This window comes from Mytilus edulis, chromosome 9, assembly GCF_963676685.1.
Source record: "Mytilus edulis chromosome 9, xbMytEdul2.2, whole genome shotgun sequence".
Classification (NCBI taxonomy): Eukaryota; Metazoa; Mollusca; class Bivalvia; order Mytilida; family Mytilidae; genus Mytilus; species Mytilus edulis.
Window position 1 is genome coordinate 58996239 of NC_092352.1, and position 15490 is coordinate 59011728.

The following is a 15490-nucleotide window of genomic DNA, read 5'->3' on the forward strand; positions in this document are numbered from 1 at the left end:
CCATCTTTTTCTACATAAGAAAATGCGTTTACCAAATTTGGAATATAACAATTGTATTCCTTTTGTTTGATGGCGAAATTTCCGTTTTGAATTTTCCTGTGAGTTCTGTGTTTTTGAGACTTTACTTTTTTGTACTATAGAACCTATTTGTCAAATAAAAAGTGTTCTTTCTTTGTTTATGTGATAATGTTATAAAGTGAAAGGCAAAATGCATCTATTTAGGGTGGGCAAATATCCACTTGTTGATATGGGACGAGCTCTGACGTCTCACGGCCCCAGCTTGTCTGGCAAAACAGCCGTTGGACGTCAGAGTAATCTCGGACTACTTCCAGACCAGACCCTTTTATAAGTTGCACATTTTTTTTTTGCCTTTTAAATCTTTCCGTTCGGACACCATATTGGTCCGACATCCCAATAGCCTGACGCCCTATTAGTCCGACGACCCATTGGACCGACACACGAATATTAGTAATCCGACACATAATTCTTGAGCAATACTTTGTATGAATAATATTTATATTTCAAGAGAATAATCCCAATAGTTTAAAATGATCCTACTGAGATTCCTCAAAATAATAACATATTGGAGTACATGTGTTAAAAATTTACTTAATTTTCAGTGGCAAATATTACATGCATGTTCAAAACAATTGTTAAATAAGTACAATAGGTAAGTCCCGTAAAAGATTTCATCTGGGGTGAAAGAAGGTCAATGAAACTTGGACTGCCACTGGACAACGAAAGCATATTGAAGGTGAACAGGAATTTGCCCTCCTGCATATTCAGACAAAAGGCCACCCATGGCCTCTAAAAGAGTTGATGCAATAGTTATTAACCTGCAGAGATCATGGCACTCTCTTTCTATACATGCTATATGAGGGATCCGATTAAAGGTAACCAATCTTACATTTGTTGAAAATTAAACATCCCGCACAATTTTACTACCAATGTTTTTACTGTTTTTACTGTATCACATTATCCGTTGTGATGACAGACTTGCACTTCTGGTGACATTTTCTTAGTGAGAATGTGTTCACATATGGAACAAATCTTGTCCTTATGTCCCACGTAAGTGTCATCAATTACTCCTGAACCACTTTACAGAATTTTGTAAATCATCGATACAATCTTTATCTCATGATGTATTTTTTCAAAGGACAATTTACAAAGTGTTACGTCCATAATTAATACCATAACATGCATGTTTGGAAAAACAACTTTTTTATCAATGCATGCAAAGTATTTGATGCAGTATGATCTATTGTTATAGGTATCTAAAATGGATCCCACCAGAACACAAAGACTAAGTCTATGAGGAAAATAAAGTTTTAGATCAACGACTAAAAATTATCATGAACAGATAAAATATGAGATAGAGATAGAACTGGTATGAAAGGTGACAGTAGAACATTGACATAATTTGAAAGGTAGGTATATATATATATAGTTTTACACTCAATTATGATTTTTTTAAAGTAAGTATTTGCAATTATTCCTATAATTTTATTTCAATATCATGAAATGTTGTAGTGTGTTCATATGACAACAAACCAACAACGAGCAAATTCAAAAGAATAATACAATTCTTCAACAATTGAAAGATATCATTAAAGTTAACAAAAAAGTCTACGGGAAGTACATATTCGTACACACAACTTCTCATGTAACTGTTTCACAGATTGCATTGATATTGTGCTCGAATAATCAGATTATATTAATACATATGTGTTTTGGTGCCGATCCAAAGATGTCAGAGTGTTACAGCAGGACATATAGTTGAACTTAGAAACCTAAAGGAAATATAAACAAACATCTCCTTCTTTGTAACCGAATAACAGATTTAAAAAATAGTAATATATTACAATCATTAATGAGAATTTCCACTGGTACTAATAATTAAAAAATTCTCAAAAAGAATACTTTTATTATTTTTTTAAACTATTGCATAGTGTATAAAATAATAAAAAAAATGTAGGATTGTCACTGAGACAACTATCCACCAAATTTGAGACGATGTGAATGTGAACAATAATATACAACTGTGCAGACTTCAACCAAGGGGGGGGGGGGGTAACTTCCTATTATTGGGTATACGGGGATGTGCCAAAAATATGGGTCATAATTTTGCGAGATTTTATATAAAAATTACCCTCCTTTTTAATGACATCCTATATTAAAATGCATTTACGTTTGATAACTGTATATTGATTTGGGGTATGATCTATACATATCATATATAAATATATGCTATTGAGAATCTTACATTATTAATGGTCAATTATAATATTAAATTAAATCAATTCATTTGAAAGTTCCAATGCACCAAACGATGTCAGTTCATATATAAAAACTTAAGGGTAGCTGGTATATTTTATATGAATTAGGAGTGATGATGAGTTAGTGTTTATATAAGATCATATAAGCATGGGATCATATTTTAAATATTGTATATAAGTATAGGTCATTCTTTCTTAAATATTTATATAACTATAGGTACTGAATTTCAGTGAATGTTATATTAAAATGGGTACGTTTTTTTAGGCAAAAATGGCACACACCTACCAAAAAAATATCGAAGTTACCCCCCCCCCCCTTGTGACTTCAACAATGAGAAAACCCATACCGTATTGTCGGCTACAACAGACATTGCATGACATGAACAATATATGAAACAATTTAATTTAGAAAAATTAACGACCTAATCTATAACAAAACAAATTAAAAATGTTAAAAGTGCAGCCCGTATTGGAAACATGGAGATTTGCCATGAACCCAGACTTGGGACGCTAACATTCTTCTCCAAATCGTATAAGATCAGGCCCTGAAGTCATACAAAAATTTGTCAGTGCCCGGAGAACAAAAATCGTGGTCGAAAATTGAAATCCAGCATTTTGATTGGTTGATTTGTTGATTTTGGAGTTTGAGTAAATAACTGACTCGAAAGTTTAATGACTTCAAGGCCAGTTTTCAAGTAGGTAAATCAAACATTGTTCCATTTTTTTCCCGGTATAATATAAATCTTGTATAATTAATGATATACCACCTTTAGCAATGCATGTACACTGATTCACATTATGTCATGGTTGACCTATGTTTAATCTTATTATTGGACTTTAACAAAATGATAAATGTTATAATCCACTTTTTCCTTTCCAGAAACAAGTTGGCAAAGATATATATCACATGCATAGGAAGAGCAGTGGAAAATAACATTGAAGCAGAATTATGAAACAGTTATTTTAAAAAACATTAAAATTGAGAGAGAGAAAAACACATTTTTTTAGTTTTTAATGCTGTTCATTCTTAAGATTACTGTTTATTGTATTTGCAATGGAAGTTATTGCAGTTTATAAGAAGATAGAACTAAAAATTTGAGTTCTTCAGCTTGTTTTTATTCAGTCAATAAAAATCAATTTTGAAAAGCAAACCATATATGTTCAAAAATCAAAAAGGTTAATTATGTACCAAATGACCTCCGTCAGACATTAATCAGTCTGTTGGAAATCTTTCTTTAAATGTTTATACTTATTTTACAAAATGTACCTCTGTTTGTATGTCTTTAAGATTCAAATCCATCAGAGATTTCTGAGGAACTACAAACCAAGAGTTTCTGACAGTCATCAGTCCTCATGTGAACATGCTATACTGAGTAATGTAGTTCTCACCCTTTCAACTCCCCGTTAACGGGATGCCTAAATATTGTAACACCAAATTTCATATATTCTTTTCGTAAAATACGCTCTGCAGTTTTATAGGAAAGAGTACAAGAGTTATGCATACATGTATTTAAGTTACTATTCACAATACACTCATTACAAGGGAATGAAATTGCAGCATGATTAATGTATACAAACCAAGAAGTAATTGTAACAGGATGCTGTTACGAAGTCTCCCAAACAAAGCTCCCATATTAATTTGACTTGTTTAATTGTCCCATACAAGAATATATATGGTTTAGAGGTGGGGATCTTGACCGTTTACAAGTTTTCAAACAAGAGGGGGTGGGGTGACCCCCTAGGGACTTCTCTTTTATTTCATTTCATTTATTTTTTTGTCCCCTACAAGAATATATATGGATTAGGGGTGGGGATCTGGACCGTTTACAAGATATAGAACATTCTCAAATTGAGCGGGGTAGGGGTAACCCCCATGAACTCTCCCTATATTTCAGTTGTTGTGTTTTATTGTTCCATACAAGAATATACATGGTTTAGGGGTGGGGATATGGACAGTTTACAAGTTTTCAAACACGACGGGGTGGGGTGACCCCCTAGGGACTTCCTTTTGATTTCTTTTTATTAGTTTTATTGTCCCCTACAAGAATATATATGGTTTAGGGGTGGGGATCTGGACTGTTTACAAGATAATAGCACATTCTCAAATTGAATGGGGTGAGGGTGACCCCCAGGGACTTCCCTTTAATTTCATTCGATTTGTTTTATTGTCCCCTACAAGCATATATATGGTTTAGGGGTGGGGATCTGGACCGTTTACAAGATAATAGCACATTCTCAAATTAAACGGGGTGGGGGCGAACCCCCAGGGACTTCCCTTTAATTTCATTCGATTTGTTTTATTGTCCCCTACAAGAATATATATGGTTTAGGGGTGGGGATCTGGACCGTTTACAAGATAATAGCACATTCTCAAATTGAACGGGGTGGGGGCGACCCCAGGGACTTCTCCTTTAATTCACTAAATTTGTTTTATCGTCCCATTCAAGAATATACATGGTTTAGGGGTGGGGATTTAGACCCTTTACAAGATAATAGCATATTCTCAAATTTAAGGGGGTGGGGATGACCCCCTAGAGATTCCCCCTTTATTTCACGTGATTTGTTTTATTGTCACTTGATCATTTCTGAAGACTGTGTGTGTTTATCACTTAAAGTTTTAAAGTTATATTCATTTGAAAATTTTCTAAAATAAAATCCCATAGGGTTCTATAGTAAACCCCTCCCTTCTTTTAGCCCCCCAAAATACCCCTAAATAGACCCCAATGTACAAACGAACGATTGATGGCTCACCTAGACATGTTAGTCTAACATTTTATGAAATCCTAAGTAAATCTGACAAGTGGTTTTGAAGAAACGCTGCGGACAAGTTCATTTTTTAAAGTGGCGGAAAAAGAAAAAGAAAAAGAAAAAGAAAAAGAAAAAGAAGAATAATAAAAATAATAAGAACTGAGCAAAAACAATAAGTCTCCTAACTTTGTTTGGGAGACTTAAAAAAAGAAATCTGTCAATAAATGTATTTAACCATTAAAAATCTTACAATGAGCATATGATTGGAAATTTATTTATGAGAAATTATACTAAAAAAGTGGTCGTATTCTGAATATTCGCTCAGCTCACAGTAAAAGGAGAAAAACATACACTGTTCAGTCTGAAGGTACCTGTTCATGTAGGGGGACATGTCTTATAGCAGATTCTCTCCTTGTGGTGAACTAGCATGTTAAAAAGGAGTTCAGTGCATTATTGGTCTAGTTTTGTACAAAGTATGTTAATTACATTGTATTTATATCTGAGTATCATGTCCTCTTCCTGCACTTAACTTGCCACTGGATCACATAACATCAATCCATCCACCCATCTTCTCAAGAGTAATATACCGAGTTCCAATGTTCAATATGTTCTGATTTGACTCAAGCAAGATATAAATACATGTAATATGGTATTTTGTCAAATAGAAGTATTAATAAGTATTAAAAACATAAACCTTATAGACCACACAAGATGCAATTCTGACAATAAATATGACATAAAGCCAGAATATTAAAAAAAAAAGAGGCTAAATTAACTGTCGAAGAGCTGGATCTAAAGCAAAACCACTTCAGGACAACAAAAATCAAATAAATAAAAAAAAACATAACGAAAAAATTAACATGTCACGATATAGAAAACGAATGGAAATGGGGTTAGTGTCAAAGAGAACGATTAACCCACCCCAAATATACAAAACAACTAGGCATCACTATACAGATACAGTCTGATTTAAAAAGTGTTATAATGAAACAGTACTGAAGAAATCTGTAACGAAACACTACTTACGAAATCAGTACTGAATCATTACTGACGAAATCAGTACTGAAACAGTACTGACAAAATCAGTACTGAAACAGTATTGTCAAAATCAGTACTAAAACAGTACTGTCAAAATCAGTACTGAAACAGTACTGTCAAAATCAGTACTAAAACAGTTCTGTCAAAATCAGTACTAAAACAGTACTTACTGAAACAGTACTGACAAAATCAGTACTGATTTCATTGAAAGTATAACATTATAAGTTTTCAGTCTTTCCTAACAGTACTGATATGCACGAGGGTAGAAATGTACCAAAAAAGTGTGGGTAAATTATTGGTAGTGTAGCAATGAAAACACATATGATATTATCATTTTTTTTAATTTATTAACAAGTTTTTGTGAATATGTTTAATGAAGTACACAATAACTGTATATAACTTTTAACAGTTTAAAAGGACCTTAAACTATCTTTGTGAATAAATGTTTCACTGCAATTTTTTTTTCGCTCGTGAATTTTTCAGCATGATTTGATATTTGATACAAAAACCCAATAATAATTGATAACTGTTCATGCTAATATGTTTGATATTTAATAGAAAAACACAATAACAATTGATATTTTTTATGCTATTTGATAAGCAGAACTCACATGCGCTTGTATGCTCGACAACTGGGGACATACCAGTCCATAGAAGTCCACGTTCCCACCGAAATCCATATTTGTTGGGCACAAGTGACCAGTTACACAAACTCGAATCAAAATCACAACTATAATCAATTATCGCTGTAATTATACAAAAATATATTTAAACAGTGTTTTAGAATATTCACTTTACCATAATAACTTACCATCTGCTGCGTCCAAGCATTTTACGTATAGCTAAGCATAACATATGGTAGGGTTTGATAATACTATTTGAGGTTTCTCAATGTCCTAATACGAATGAACTAAAAAAAAATGCATTATATTGATGTAACGTTCCGTAAGGAGAAAAGTTGGGAGCATTTATCTATCTAATGATATTAAGCTATTAGGCTAATGGCTGTGCACTGCCCTTATCAAGGTTTTTAAATGAAAAGAAAAACATGCAGGGTTTTAATACCATTTTGAGTGGTATATATTGACTGGATTTATCTAATACATGATACATACAATTTATAATTCAATAAACACAGTTGTAATTTATCAATCAACTTTGGCTAAGAATATGAAAAATGTAAATCAATGACAGTAATTGTATAAGGGGTTTGGTAAACATGTCATCATCATGTCGAATTGTTAGTAAATAAATGGGGAAAATGGTCAATGTAGGTCTTTGTAATTGGAGGGGCTATACATCTTTTCGAAAAACTTATCTATAAAAATTCCTGCACTAAAATGAGGTAAAACAAAACTAGGAAAAAATGGTTTTTAATTAAAGTATAGATAACGTTGTTGCTCTAGACCCCTAAAATCAAAATAACTAATGATTATTACTGACCTATATTCTAGCTTCATATTTTGTAAACTGGCACACTCAAAAATATATATAAAGTGAAATATTTATAGAAATGCTTGCAAAAAAACAGTAAGCGTGAAAAAGATGTTCGGTAATGTATTGTATATTTTGGTTTGTGCTATTGCTTTGCCTTTCTTCTTCTTTTTGTGTTTTTATCATTGCACAAGTCTAAGAATATAAATGATTTCTTTTGTTTTATTGTTTATTGCTTCCGTTAAGCTTTTATTGATTGTTTGTTTTCTGTCTTTATATAATATCCTATCATTTTAGGTACATACATTTAAAATAGATTTAATAACTATGTTTTATCAGTTTTGCTGTTGCTCAAGCATTTATACTTCCAACTGCAATACATAAAACTCTACTATCTAACAATACATCGAGTTCATATGTATGTAACAGGGATCGGTTTCATAAAACAAAGTACGACTAAGATTAATCAAAGGTCATTAACAATTCAGTATTCTTACGATCAAACAAAGTTTTTTTGAGAAACCGACACCTAATTCCACAAAAAATTCAAATGAAATAAATAAACACCGGCAGAAAATGGAATTTATAATTAAATTATGTCATTGATGTCTATTCGAAATAGTATAAACAAATGTGGTGCACACTTAAAAAAAACGCTTCCCCAGTTATTCAGTGTGCACCACATTTTTTATGGTCTTCATAGACAGAAAAATATTATAGTCATGTCTTTAATAAATATGAAAAAAATTGTAATTCTAAAAAAGTCTTTGTATTGAACCTTTCTAAAAACATGTAAAACCATAGTTCATAAGGTAACAACATTTCATTTCTCTGTGACGTTTGAAATTCAATGTTTGTCATTCGTCCTAAAAATGGAAGAGGGACGAGACGAAAGATATCAGAGGGACAGTCAAACTCATAAATAGAAAATAAACTGACAACGCCATGGCTAAAAAATGAAAAAAAAGACAAACAGACAAACAATAGTACACATGACACAACATAGAAAACTAAAGACTAAGCAACACGAACCCCACCAAAAACTAGGGATGATCTCAAGTGTTCCGGAAGGGTAAGCAGATCCTGCTCCACATGTGGCACCCGTCGTGTTGCTCATGTTATAACAAATCCGGTCAATAGTCTAATTCGGTAGGTCACGTGTATGATAGAGAAGGGGTTTGTAGTTACGACGTTAGGAACATATCCGATATCATTTGGGAAACGGTTATTCCATAACGGTCTACCAACTCGTGATGGTGTCCGTAAAATGTACGAAGGGATGATTTCAACTTCATCATTTGAAACTCTTGGTTTAATAGCTTCCTTGTGAGCAGCAACCCTCTCTCAAGAAAACCATGATAGGAAATGCAAGCACGGGAATGTCGTATCAATTGGGAGATATATACCCCGTATGCAGGTGCTGCTACAATGTTGCTACTTAGAAATGGAAAGTTGACAAATTTTTTACAACAAAAAATATCGAAATCATCTCTTTTGTCGTAAAGTTTTGTTTTCAACCGACCTTAATGGTCAATGTCTAGATGTAAGTCAAGATATGAGGCCGACTTAATTGTATCTGTTGTATCCTTTATCTCTAGTTCGATGGGATAGTTGCGTTCAACATAGAAACCAAATTTTGAATTATTCAGTGAAAAAACATCATCTATATAGCGTTATAGAGTTAAATAATAGTGCTAACTTCTTATCTTTCTTTCTTAGAAGTTCCTGTATGAAGTCATCCTCATACTAATTAAGAAACAACCCGGCAAGAAGAGGAGTACAAGTGATTCCCATTGGAATGCCAACAGTCTGTTGAAAAAATAGGAAAGGATAAGATAATAGTAATTTGTTGGAACTTTTAGAACTAGATTAGATCATTCATGTTCCTATTCGTTCCTCAGTCGAACATAGAGTATTTAATCACATACAACAAAAACAATCATTATGGAATCAACTCTTCAATTGTTGAGCTAGATGTATAAACTTTATTAAAAAAAAACATATAAAGAAAGAGTCTGACACATGTGACATTGGCACTGGGCGCTGACATGTTTAAATATCTACAAAGACTAAACAGAATCAGTCCGTATACAAATAAGTGAAAATAATAAATATACTCTATACCAATAGGTAATGGTAGCATAATGTGCTAGCTGCACTTAAAACTGACCTTCTAATTATTTTATACTGTAGTATGATAAACAAGGGAAACTATTCCCACTTTAGCAATTTTAGCAAAATAACATGGATAAATAGGTCTATAGAAACCTCTATATTTAATATGTAGGTCAAGTACGACGAAACTCGGAGGAGAAAATCAACCTTGTCTCGTCAACTTAATTGTTTATTCAGAGTGAAGAACAGGCACGTTACGATATCACCGCCGGACAGTTATTGATAATGATATTTTGAGGCATTCAAAAGCTTATAGGAAGAAATAAATAAATTTGGTGTTTTTACTGTCTTCTGATTGGTTAAAATTATTAGTTTTATTTTCAATGTTGTAAATTTTGATGGCGACACGCCCACTCTGACGTTGTGTATTCATACGCCAACATGTGTGTACGTTGTTATTGTTAATATAAATAATATAAAAAGTTCTTTGAGCCTTATTTTTTATAGAAATTTATTTATAATGAATGGCAATAATTTATTTTGATTTTATTGAACCATATAACTAATTTTTGACTCTTCACATTTTACATAATCCGCTTTGCGGATTATTCAATGTGAAGAGTCAAAAATTAGTTTTATGGTTCAATAAATTCAAAATAGATAATAGCCATTCATTAGATAAATTGCATGAAAAAGAGAAGCAAAAGATACCAAAGGGACATCATTCAAACTCATAAATCGAAGACGACTCTGAAGATTTATATTCATATAATAACAGAAGAGACAGATTCGCCTGTGAACTTGTTTTATTATTATTGTTTGACTTTTTTTCAAGAGATATTATAACGATTATCAAATAGCTGTTTCCTCTTCATGCTGTATATCCGTCCTTTCAATACATTGTTAGGACGTATATGCAATGTTATTTCTAATTAATGCTATCTTTAAATTATACACCACCAATCCATTTCTCGTGTAAAATGTAGGTGTCGAGAGTTATTAAAAGGTCTAAAGGTCGCGCTCCTGCACGCTCCTGCCCACGAAAAACTACTCTCCTACTTCATAACATCGCCTGAATTTTCTTTATTCATTTACAAAACCTTGTTCTATTACTTCTTTTTTTTTGGTTACAAAGTTTATTTTGCGGTTTGTAGTCATGTTATGTTTTTCTAAATAATGATACATATTTTTATTATGCTCATTACACATTTTAAATACAAAGAGATGTTGTCCCTGTAAAAAAAACTGTCCACAGTAAGATTAACATATGATTTAATTTCTGTATTTTTTTTTTTACCAAACAGAAAAAATATAGTATTATTGATAATCCCTAAAAATATTCAAGGAAATATGTAAGATAATTTTTATAAGTTAGTGCTTTTAAATGTAAAATCAGGAAGTATATACATCGGTATAAACACTAAAAAATCAGAGATAATGACAAATCCCTGGAAAGAACAGGGATTCTACATAATTTCTGATTATACAAATTCACTGTTACATATACCATTCATAGGTTTTGAATATCCTATTGGTATCTTTCATTTATTTTCAGTTAAGAGCAGGATATTCTCTGGTTTTATGTGTATTCAATTTGTATGTTTATTCATTTTTTGTACATAAATAAGGCCGTTCGTTTTCTCGTTTGAATTGTTTAACATTGTCATTTCGGGAACTTTTATAGTTGACTACGCAGTATGGGCTTTGCTAATTGTTGAAGGCCGTACGGTGACCTATATATAGTTGTTAATTTATTTGTCATATGTTCTGTTGTGGAGAGTTTTTAAATTGGCAATCATACCACATCTTCTTTTTATATTCGTACTTATTGTTGTTTATATTTCTGTTTTAATTAGACTTACGATTTTTGATTTCCTGTTTCAGTATTTTCTCTGTTTGTTTTTGGTCTAAATCGATGTATAGTTTTATTAAAATAATGTGAATTTCACATTTAATTGACAACTTACTTTTGCAAGCATACCGGACGTTAAAATATCCATTCTCCAGTAAACAGCTTTGCAGATTTGTAATATTACGCATATCAACGTCACATGATACTTGATTGTTGCATGATTTCTTAATGTTTTCAATGGCATCATTTGGTAATATGCACTCTGGAATAGTTCTTAAACACGTAGTGTTAATGCGTCTGATTGTAACTTCGATATTGTTAACTTTAAAAGCATCATCACATTCTAGCTGAATAGGGGAACTAACAGGAATAGTAACTTCTTTTTGATCTGAAAATAGATATTGTTATAACATAATATTTACAAATCCATCTTTATGCTCTACGGATTGGAATATATATGTAAACACCATGGCATGCCATTGATCACGCATGCTTATTCAATTCTGTCAATTTGAACCAAACCACAACACCCAAGTTTGTCTTAACCTTTTAGCTAGTTTATGTTGTTATGTCGGTTAAATAAAAAATTGTGTTCAATTGGTGCATACACAAAAGTTTGTGGGTACATATGAAAAAAGAAGAATGATGTGGTATGATTGCCAATGAAACAACTCTACAGAAGAGACCAAAATGACACGAACATCAACAGATATAGATCACGGCACTGCCTTCAACAATGCGCAAAGCTTATACTGCAAAGTCTGATATCAAAAGCCTAAATAGAAAAAAGTAGTGTAAAACAATTCAGACGAGACAACTAACGGCCTAAATAAAGTACAAACAACTAACGAAAAACAAATACATGTGTGTAGCACAACAACAAACGACAACCGCTGAATAACAGGCAGCTGGGAGCCCAATTATCCCCTCCGATGGCTACAGGTAGAAATACATCTGTCAAAAACATAGAGTGGACATGGCCGGATACTTGTACATCCCAACAACAAAAAAGACACTGAGTACTGATATAAGGGTACTAGCAGTTACTGACAGCTAGTTCAAAGCAAATACAAAACTAATAAAAAAATCATGCATCTAAGACTAAAAGAGTCTATGTATTGTCAGTTCAAGAAAAACAAGTAAACATTTCTAAATATTGTTATCCCTAGGATAATAACTGGTCTCACATTTTAAAAGAAATCATAGAAATGCGTAACAGTTATATGATGCAAAACTATTACATGGTTAGGATATATCTAAATTAAGCAACCATGCAAAAGATATTTTCTATAGATTTACAAATTTTTGCTAATTACAATAAAACCCACTTTAAATATAGCAGTCCGAGACGAACTAAGAAGACAACCCCTCGAACATTTCATTTTTTTCAAAGTCTCTGTCTTACCTAGCAAAGCTGAATTATGAAAATATAAATCATTTACTTAAGAGGCTTTTATATTTTCATAAATGCAGGACTCAAAATGTATATGTACTAATTATTGGTATACATATGCAACGAATATTTTATACAACCCACACAATTTAGATAAAAGTAATAACTGTAGGGACTTGACATGCAATTACTTCTTAAAGTTCTTGACTAAAATTGAATTTAAAGAAAAGATTAAATACTTTTGAAAAAATAGTAAATGATTAAAATGCAGAAACTGTAGTACACTGTGACTTCATAAAAAAAAATTAGGTTCGATAGTGAATTTTCCATTAATTTTTCAATATGAAAATTATACTCTAAGTTGACAATAAGGGACAATAACTTAAACATAAAAAAATCCGTGAAAAGATAGAATATGTAAATTGTGACACTTGCTGGCTGATGAAACAGTGACACTTGGAAGTAAAATTAACAAAACAAATGGGGATAATTTAATTGAAATTTGTTCACCTTCTCCAAATTATATGTATCTTATACCCAATAACTAAAAGTAAAATAAATGTAAAACATTCATATATTTGAACATGTTATAAATATTGACTCATTTATTAGAACTGAGGAAAGACGTCTTGTAATAGTTTTTCCTGTGTTAATTCTTTTAGCTACGCATTTCCTTGCTATAATATATGCTTTGTTTGTTTATGTAACAAACTATTCATAGATTATTATAAAAGTACTGGAAACTGATTCACGTGATTGTAACTACAATATAATCATCTACTTGTAGATCTGACTTTCTTTTTGAATTGTTTATAAAAGGAAGCCCTGGGCCTTGACTAATATAATAGTTTGTCATACTAGATTTCAAATTATTTGAATTATTAAGAATAAAACAGTTATCAAAGGTGCAAGGAATATAATTTAATACGCCAGACGCACGTTTGTTCTACATAAGACCCATCAGTGACGCTCAGATTAAAATAGTTATAAAGCCATAGAAGTACACACTTGAAGAGCAGTTGACTACACAATCATTAGAAGAATAACATTTGACTAAATATATGGTTTCCTGTTTTTAGAAAATCATGATAATATCTTTTTTTCAGGTCAAAATCGATATTTGTTTGTTATGAAACTTTGCAAGTTTTCTAATACAATTAAGTTTGTTTATTATTATGGTTGTATTAATTAAACGAATGATCTAGATTTCGATTTTCGCAGTGGTCCTTACAATCAACGATGGCAGTCCCTTTATACATCAACTTTGTGAAAATACACATAAAGTAACATTTGTTATAAAAAGATGCTTCTCAATTAATAACATAACCTTAAATTTTCAAATTTTTTTTGTACATTAAATAGACGATGATATTACCACAAACTCATCTATTTCCATCACCATTAAATTCGTTTACTTTTAGCATATCAATTATAAAGATATCATATAAACACCAAAACATTCAATAGTTGCAATAGTATTATACAAGGACTCTAAATGACAAGCCATCGATTTGAAATGAAAGGTTTGTACCCCAGTTAGGTAATTCATTCTACATACAAAACATTTTAACAAGTAACTTTTGACACAGAGATAAATTTTGACTTTGTATACACTGTAACTGAAAAGTAAAAGACAAACGATTAAAACATGTATTATTATACCTTACATCTGTTACAAACAAATATTGGTTAGCACGTTGTCAAGTCACATGGAATAATTCAGTTAATTTCCATTTAATTGCAAGGAATGACAAATAACCATACAAATTACACCAGCGGTGTAAAAGCCTATTATTAACCGGGGAATAACCTTTTGAGTTCCTTGGCCTGTACACGAGTTATCTCTCATGACGTCACGAGCATAAATAAACAAAATGGCAACATTCACCTTATGAAAGCCCATCGAGACACGAGAAAATAAGGCTTCGGACATGCATCTAGTGCCAATTATATTTCTTACAAACGGTCCTTTTCAGAACCATTAATATTTTACAAATAGATTATGTCTTAGTCGTACATGTATACAAGATTCTAAACCACTAATGCATTTTCGAACGTCAATTTGTGTTTGTTTCTAAACGTCTAAAGTAATGTAAATAAACTCATCATAGATACCAGGGTTAATTCCTGTATTTACGCCAGACGCGCGTTTCGTCTACACAAAACTTACAGTGACGCTCGAATCCAATAATGTTAAAAAGGCCAAATAAAGTACGAAGTTGAAATCATTGATCACCAAAATTCCTAAAAGCTATGCAAAATACAAATAAAGTAATATTTTCCTGATGATTTAAAAGACCCTTCCACTGTTGGTTCGATATAATAAAACCCTTAGAAGAGATGGATATCCAAAATTGTCAACGCGACCTCAGAGAAATATCATTCCCGTGTTTACAATTTCAGATATTCCCATTTACTACGGGCCGTAATTGTATATTATACTATGCCAATCCGTCATAGTCCACGAACAAATATGATTGAAAATGATCTCCACGGAAAAGATATGTCCCTTGGCTAACAACTGCATATCAAATTCAAATGACTAAACGTTTTTATTACTCAAGCTTGATTTTTTTCAGTTGGCCTTATTTGAGTTTTAAACTTATCAAATGCACTATAACATGAACATTGTAT

At 31.9% G+C, this 15490-nt stretch overlaps 1 protein-coding gene across 1 annotated transcript in view; it reads right to left on the reverse strand.

Moving 5' to 3' along the window:
* Positions 1-15490, reverse strand: part of LOC139488661 (uncharacterized) — a 42876-nt gene that overhangs the window by 27132 nt on the left and 254 nt on the right. Inside the window, exons 2-3 of the mRNA XM_071274464.1 lie at positions 11579-11851; positions 6674-6808 (exon numbers count right to left, since the gene is read on the reverse strand). Coding sequence (XP_071130565.1) covers positions 6674-6808; positions 11579-11851 — 408 coding nt within the window. The remainder of the gene's footprint in view (positions 1-6673; positions 6809-11578; positions 11852-15490) is intronic.